Source organism: Pelophylax lessonae, assembly GCF_965119305.1.
Source record: "Pelophylax lessonae genome assembly, chromosome: 4".
In the NCBI taxonomy this organism is placed as follows: domain Eukaryota; kingdom Metazoa; phylum Chordata; class Amphibia; order Anura; family Ranidae; genus Pelophylax; species Pelophylax lessonae.
The window spans coordinates 3806274-3814737 of NC_138771.1; the positions used below are offsets into that span (position 1 = coordinate 3806274).

The following is an 8464-nucleotide window of genomic DNA, read 5'->3' on the forward strand; positions in this document are numbered from 1 at the left end:
TAAACAACAACCTATGGTGGCCATAAAGGTACAGGTATCTAACCAACAACCTATGGTGGCCATAAAGGTACAGGTATCTAACCAACAACCTATGGTGGCCATAAAGATACGGTTATCTAAACAACAACCTATGGTGGCCATAAAGGTACAGGTATCTAACCAACAACCTATGGTGGCCATAAAAGTACAGGTATCTAACCAACAACCTATGGTGGCCATAAAAGTACAGGTATCTAACCAACAACCTATGGTGACCATAAAGGTACAGGTATCTAACCAACAACCCATGATGACCATAAAGGTACAGGTATCTAACCAACCACCTATGGTGGCCATAAAGATACAGGTATCTAACCAACCACCTATGGTGGCCATAAAGGTACAGGTATCTAACCAACCACCTATGGTGGCCATAAAGGTACAGGTATCTAACCAACCACCTATGGTGGCCATAAAGGTACAGGTATCTAACCAACCACCTATGGTGGCCATAAAGATACAGGTATCTAACCAACAACCTATGGTGACCATAAAGGTACAGGTATCTAACCAACAACCTATGGTGGCCATAAAGGTACAGGTATCTAACCAACCACCTATGGTGGCCATAAAGGTACAGGTATCTAACCAACAACCTATGGTGGCCATAAAGGTACAGGTATCTAACCAACAACATATGGTGACCATAAAGGTACAGTTATCTAACCAACAACCTATGGTGACCATAAAGGTACAGGTATCTAACCAACAACCTATGGTGGCCATAAAGGTACAGGTATCTAACCAACAACCTATGGTGGCCATAAAGATACGGTTATCTAAACAACAACCTATGGTGGCCATAAAGGTACAGGTATCTAACCAACAACCTATGGTGGCCATAAAAGTACAGGTATCTAACCAACAACCTATGGTGGCCATAAAAGTACAGGTATCTAACCAACAACCTATGGTGACCATAAAGGTACAGGTATCTAACCAACAACCCATGGTGACCATAAAGGTACAGGTATCTAACCAACAACCTATGGTGGCCATAAAGGTACAGGTATCTAACCAACCACCTATGGTGGCCATAAAGATACAGGTATCTAACCAACCACCTATGGTGGCCATAAAGGTACAGGTATCTAACCAACAACCTATGGTGGCCATAAAGATACAGGTATCTAACCAACAAACTATGGTGACCATAAAGGTACAGGTATCTAACCAACAACCTATGGTGGCCATAAAGGTACAGGTATCTAACCAACCACCTATGGTGGCCATAAAGGTACAGGTATCTAACCAACCACCTATGGTGGCCATAAAGGTACAGGTATCTAACCAACCACCTATGGTGGCCATAAAGGTACAGGTATCTAACCAACCACCTATGGTGGCCATAAAGGTACAGGTATCTAACCAACCACCTATGGTGGCCATAAAGATACAGGTATCTAACCAACAAACTATGGTGACCATAAAGGTACAGGTATCTAACCAACAACCTATGGTGGCCATAAAGGTACAGGTATCTAACCAACCACCTATGGTGGCCATAAAGGTACAGGTATCTAACCAACAACCTATGGTGGCCATAAAGGTACAGGTATCTAACCAACAATATATGGTGACCATAAAGGTACAGGTATCTAACCAACAATATATGGTGACCATAAAGGTACAGTTATCTAACCACCAACATATAGTGACCATAAAGGTACAGGTATCTAACCGACAACATATGGTGACCTTAAAGGTACAGGTATCTAACCAACAACATATAGTGACCTTAAAGGTACAGTTATCTAACCACCAACATATGGTGGCCATAAAGGTACAGGTATCAAACCAACAATATATGGTAACCCTAAAGCTACAGGTATCAAACTGACAACATATGGTGGCCATAAAGTTACAGGTATCTATCCACCAACATATGGTGGCCATAAAGGTACAGTTCTCTAACCGACAACATATGGTGGCCATAAAGGTACAGGTATCTAACCACCAACATATGGTGAACATAAAGGTACAGGTATCTAACAGACAACAAATGGTGGCCATAAAGGTACAGGTATCTAACAGACAACATATGGTGACCATAAAGGTACAGGTATCTAACCGACAACATATGGTGACCATAAAGGTACAGGTATCTAACCGACAACATATGGTGACCATAAAGGTACAGGTATCTAACCAACAACACATTGTGGACATTTATCCATCCTCAAGTGTCTAGTACAACACAAGGTCCTGCCAACCTTGTCTCACAATGGGAGGGATGAAGTACAAGCACAATAGTGAGAATTTCTGTTGAAAACTTGTGAAAGAAATCACATATACTAAAAATTGTGAGTTCTAATTCCTATACCTCTAGGTACATCATCTGTTAAAGGTAGGTTGCATTGCTTCATTTTATTTGAATGTGCTTGTCCAGCCTAACCAACCAAGACTTTCCACAAGATGATCCTCGGCATGCACAATTGGGAATAATGAGAAATGTGTTGAAACATTTAACGTGCTGCAAATCAACTTACAGACAACTTTGCTATTCAGAGTTATTATACTGCAGTCCTCTCTCTATGTAATTGATGTTACTATTATTATATAAAATGTTAGAAGTCATGACGAGTCTAAGGCTGACAAAAATAAAAAATTATCATTTCCTGCAATTTTGAATGATACATTTTGATTTGGGTGTTTCTTTTATCTTTTTAGCTTTGACCATTCCCCAGATCAATGGAGCCCTGATCTTTATCCATACCATTAGTGACCCCTGCAGCCTTGATATTTATCCATACTGTTAGTGACCCATGGAGCCCTAATCTTTGTCCATACCGCCAGAGATCCATGGAGCCCTAATCTTTGTCCATACCATTAGTGACCCATGGAGCCCTGATCTTTGTCCATACCGCCAGAGATCCATGGAGCCCTAATCTTTGTCCATACCGCCAGTGATCCATGGAACTCTGATCTTTGTCCATACCCTTTTTTGTTCCATGGAAATCTGATCTTTGCCAATACCCTTAGTGACCCATACAGCCCTGATCTTTATCCACACCCTTAGTGACCCATAAAGCCCTAATCTTTATCCATACATGACGCATTAAGCCCTGATTTTTTTCTCTATCCTTAGTGACCCATGGAGCCCTGATCTTTGTGCATATCCCTAGTGATCCATAGAGCCCTGATCTTTGTCCATACCCTTAATGACCCATGGAACCCTGAGCTGTGTCCATACCCCTAATGATCCATGGAACCCTGATCTTTGTCCAATCCCTTAGTGACCCATAGAGCCCTGATCTTTATCCATACCCTTAATGACCCATGGAACCCTGATCGTTGTCCATACCCCTAGCAATCAATGGAACCTTGATCTTTGTCCATACCCTTAGTGACCCATGGAGCCTTGATCTTTTTCCATACCCTTAGTGACCCATAGAGCCCTGATCTTTATCCATGCCCTTAATGACCCATGGGGCCCTGATCTTTGTCTATACCCCTAGTGATCCATGGAACCCTGATATTTGTCCAATCTCTTAGTGACCCACAGAGCCCTGATCTTTGTTCATATGCCTAGTGATCCATAGAGCCCTGATCTTTGGCCATACCCTTAGTGACCCATGAAGCCCTGATGATTGTCCATACCCTTAGTGACCCATGGGGCCGTGATCTTTGTCCGTACACTTAGCCACCAATGGAGCCCTGATCTTTGTCCATACCCCTGGTGACCCATGGAGCCCTGATCTTTGTCCATATCCCTAGTGATCCATAGAGCCCTGATCTTTCTCCATACCCTTAGTCATCCATGGATCCCTGATCTTTGTCCATACTCTTAGTGACCCATGGAGCCCTGATCTTTGTCCATACCCTTAGTCATCCATGGATCCCTGATCTTTGTCCATACTCTTAGTGACCCATGGAGCCCTGATCTTTGTCCATACCCTTAGTCATCCATGGATCCCTGATCTTTGTCCATACTCTTAGTGACCCATGGAGCCCTGATCTTTGTCCATACCCTTAGTCATCCATGGATCCCTGATCCTTGTCCATACTCTCAGTGACCCATGGAGCCCTGATCTTTGTCCATACCCTTAGTCATCCATGGATCCCTGATCTTTGTCCATACTCTTAGTGACCCATGGAGCCCTGATCTTTGTCCATACCCTTAGTCATCCATGGATCCCTGATCTTTGTCCTTACCCTTAGTGAGTCCAAGTGGTTGTGATTTTTTCTAATGACCACATTGGGCATATTGTGTAGATTGTCAAATGCTTACATTGAATCTTGAGGCAGTTTGTGTTGGGTTCTGTGCCCACTCATGGTGGCAGACCGAAGAACAGAGGGGCTATTATGAAGGTTTCTTCTGATCGCCAAATCTCAGACAGTTTAACAAGCTTTATGCAATGAGCTCCCAAGCAGGGTTGGAGCCCTGACCCCTCCAGTTAGTCCTTTCATAAAATGTTACAAGGAGGAAGATGGACGCATACGATTGCAGCAATATGTCCAGACAAGCAGCAAGCCGGCAGCAGTCAGAGACACTCGTTAAACGTTTTTGTGTATGCATGATAGACCTGTCAATGGTCTCCCCTCAATGGTCTGATATTCTGCTGGGTAGATGCAGCAAGCTGTTGCATTAACAGGATTCTTCATATTACATATATACTGTATATAATATACTATAGGTAAAACACATTGACATCTGCTCATCTATGACTTTTCTGAAAGGAAATAATGTATATATTGAAGCCAGACCACCATTTGGAAGGTCATATAACTGTATATTGATATGGTTAACACACTACTCATTTATTCAGCCTGGAGCTCTGCCTGGTATAGAAGAACTACAAGTCTCAGCAAGCTGCCATGCTGGGATTTCTCCTGTAATACTGACTTGATATCCATATACTTTGTAGATTGAATCTGAAGAATGATTTGGTGTAATATATTTTGTATTGTGAACTCACAATGTTCAGATGTTGATGGTTCTCCAGAAGAATGGCCACATGTATTGCTCGCCATTATCACACACACCGCCCATGCTGCGTGTTTTTATGTTTCTAGTGTTACATTGTGTCGATGGCATTGATGAATCACATTCAGCCCGATTAGCCATGTGTGTTTTATAGGCTGGGGACATAGAACACTCTTGACATGAGTTTATACCTGAACCTACAATACCATGCATGACCTGAAGCAGAGACAGAAACCACAGTGCATGGCTTATGTGAAAGACTCAACATCCCAGGAGAGCTGGCTGGTATCTGTAGTTCTACAGGAAACAAAAACTTCCTAAAAAAAACCTATACAAAGATCTTCAAGTACAAGTCCAGGTGCAGTCTATCAGGGCATGTCTGATCTAGCTTGTGGAGGACACATGCAGCCTATGGAAGCTCTTCCATGGTATGAGAGAAGATTTCTTCAGTCACCTGGATCCCCCTGGAGTCCTCAAAGCACCTCCATCAATGTATTCACTCTGCAGCCCACGCATGTTTCTCACAAATTAAACTAGTCAAGCCTGCAACTCATTAGCCCAGAGTTCATATGTGAATTGTTTAATATCAGTTATCACACATAACTGGCTCTTATCGCTCTGCCTCCTCTGTGACCTAAGTAGAAATTAAATATGGCCTTAAGTATATCATGGAAGAAGCGTGGAAAGGAGGGGGTTAACCCTTCTGGAGCCAAGAGGACCAGTAAGGCAATGCTGCTGGCAATGGAAAGAGACAACCCTGCACTGCAGCTACACAGTGGTACCCTTATCACTACTAGAACACACTGCTGAGTATTACCAGCAAATCTACCCAGGAGTACCTGGCATACTCCTGAAGAGTCTGATTATTGTCTGCCTGGCACAGTGCAGGGTGTGGTAACATAGATACAAGGTAATGCAGTGTGGTGCAGGTGTACAATGCGTGGTGCAGTTGTACAAGGTAAATCAATATGGTGCAGGTGTACAGTGTGTAGTAAAGGTGTACAAGGTAAGGTAGGGTGGTTCAGGTGTACAATGTGTTGTACAGGTTTACAATGTGTAGTACAGGTGTACAAGGTAAAGCAGTGCGGTGCAAGCTTACAAGGTAAATCAGTGTGGTGCAGATGTACTAGTTAATGCAGTGTGGGGCAGGTATACAAGATAAGGCAATGCTTAATGACTAGACATGGGTAATCACTACAAGTGGTGTGGTGCAGGTGTACAATGTAAAGTCCGGGTATAGAAGGTAAGGCAGTGTGGTGCAGGTATACAAGGTAAGGCAGTGTGGGGCAGATATACAAGGTAAGGCAGTGTGGGGCAGATATACAAGATAAGGCAGTGTGGGGCAGATATACAAGTTAAGGCAATGCTTAATGACTAGATGTGGGTAAACACCACAAGTGGTGTGGTGCAGGTGTACAATGTAAGGTCCAGGTATACAAGGTAAGGTAGTGTGGGGCAAGTATACAATTTAAGGCAATGGTTAATGACTAGATGTGGGTAAACACTACAAGTGGTGTGGTGCAGGTGTACAATGTAAGGTCCAGGTATACAAGGTAAGGTAGTGTGGGGCAAGTATACAAGATAAGGCAGTGTGGGGCAGATATACAAGGTAAGGCAATGGTTAATGACTAGACATGGTTAAGCACTACAAGATGAGCCAACATCAGCTCAGATCGTCAGTATCCATACACAATGGAATCAAGGACATGACCATATTTGAAAAGTTAGCTGACATGGCCCATATATTGCAATGCCAAGGGATGACCAATGTCTATGGATCTCTATGGATCAGAACCTAACCTGGTTCAATCACCCTGATTAGTAAATACCTCTATTCACAATCTGCACACCACTTATCTTCATAGACACCCAAGCATCTCTCTCCATGACCCCCATGTGTTCCCACCATAGGCACACAGTCACCCCACAGACACCTGATGAATTGATATAGAGTGTTCCTACCTCTCTGAGCAGCTCCAGATGGAGAGAATCCTATAGCTGAGACAAGTAGCAGAAAAAACAGCAAATGTCCAGATTGTGGATCCATACTGATCACAGGTCACCAGCATCCATCTCCATCCCTAGCTTGCTGCAGCCCCTTTTCTTCTTACACAGCAAGATATTGCAGCCTTCTATAGACTTCATCCATGGAGTGCAGCTCTGTGGCTCCTGATGGATGGTGGCTCTGCCATGGATATTCCTTGGTCAGTCCTTCCTCAATGTGTGTCCTCTTGGATCCCTGGTTATCTTCCTGGATGTTGGACTACAGGCTCAGTGATTGTCTTCCTTGATCTATAGGCTCAACGGGTGTCCTCCTGGATCTCTGAACTCACTGGTTGCCCACCTGGATGTATAGGTTCAGTGGTTATCCTCTTAGATCTATAGGCTCAGTGGTTGCCCCCCTAGATCTCTGGGCTCACTGGTTGTCCTCCTGGATGTATAGGTTCACTGGTTGCCCCCCTGGATCTCTGGGCTCACTGATTGCCCCCCTGGATCTCTAGGCTCACTGGTTGCCCCCCTGGATCTCTAGGCTCACTGGTTGTCCTCCTGGATCTCTGGGCTCCCTGTATACATTCTTCCATATATTATTCTTCCTTTCCTATATCCAGCCTTTTATCCCTCCAGAGTCTTTGGCTCCAGTCTGACAGCACAGCCGGAGCTCAGGTTAGACATTGATGGTAGACGAGAAGAGTTCAGAATGTCCCTGGCCCCGGCTGATCATCAGTCCCTGGCAGAGGATGTCATGGACCGGGGCTCAGGTTAGTCCTGGATGTGTGCAATTCTCTATGGATGGGAGAGTGACATGTACCTGGGCTCAGATTAGCCCTCTATGGATGGATGGGTTGGCTGAGTGCTGGGCTCAGGTTAGTCCTCTGTGGATGGGAGGGTTGGCTGAGTGCTGGGCTCAGGTTAGTCCTCTATGGATGGATGGGTTGGCTGAGCGCTGAGCTCAGGTAGGTCCTCTGTGGATGGGAGGGTTGGCTGAGTGCTGGGCTCAGGTAGGTCCTCTATGGATGGGAGGTTTGGCTGAGTGCTGGACTCAGGTTAGTCCCCTATGGATGGGAGGGTTGGTTGAGTGCTGGGCTCAGGTAGGTCCTCTATGGATGGGAGGGTTGGTTGAGTGCTGGGCTCAGGTAGGTCCTCTGTGGATGGGAGGGCAGGCTGAGTGCTGGGCTCAGGTAGGTCCTCTGTGGATGGGAGGGTTGGCTGAGTGCTGAGCTCAGGTAGGTCCTCTGTGGATGGGAGGGTTGGCTGAGTGCTGGGCTCAGGTAGGTCCTCTATGGATGGGAGGGTTGGTTGAGTGCTGGGCTCAGGTAGGTCCTCTATGGATGGGAGGTTTGGCTGAGTGCTGGACTCAGGTTAGTCCCCTATGGATGGGAGGGTTGGTTGAGTGCTGGGCTCAGGTAGGTCCTCTATGGATGGGAGGGTTGGTTGAGTGCTGGGCTCAGGTAGGTCCTCTGTGGATGGGAGGGCAGGCTGAGTGCTGGGCTCAGGTAG

General features: G+C 45.2%; 1 protein-coding gene across 1 annotated transcript in view; it reads right to left on the reverse strand.

Moving 5' to 3' along the window:
* The window catches only part of UNC5D (unc-5 netrin receptor D), a 991829-nt gene extending 984631 nt beyond the window's left edge, over positions 1-7198 (reverse strand). Inside the window, exon 1 of the mRNA XM_082253174.1 lies at positions 6929-7198. Coding sequence (XP_082109300.1) covers positions 6929-7013 — 85 coding nt within the window. The 5' untranslated portion in view covers positions 7014-7198. The remainder of the gene's footprint in view (positions 1-6928) is intronic.
* Positions 7199-8464: the final 1266 nt, after the last annotated feature.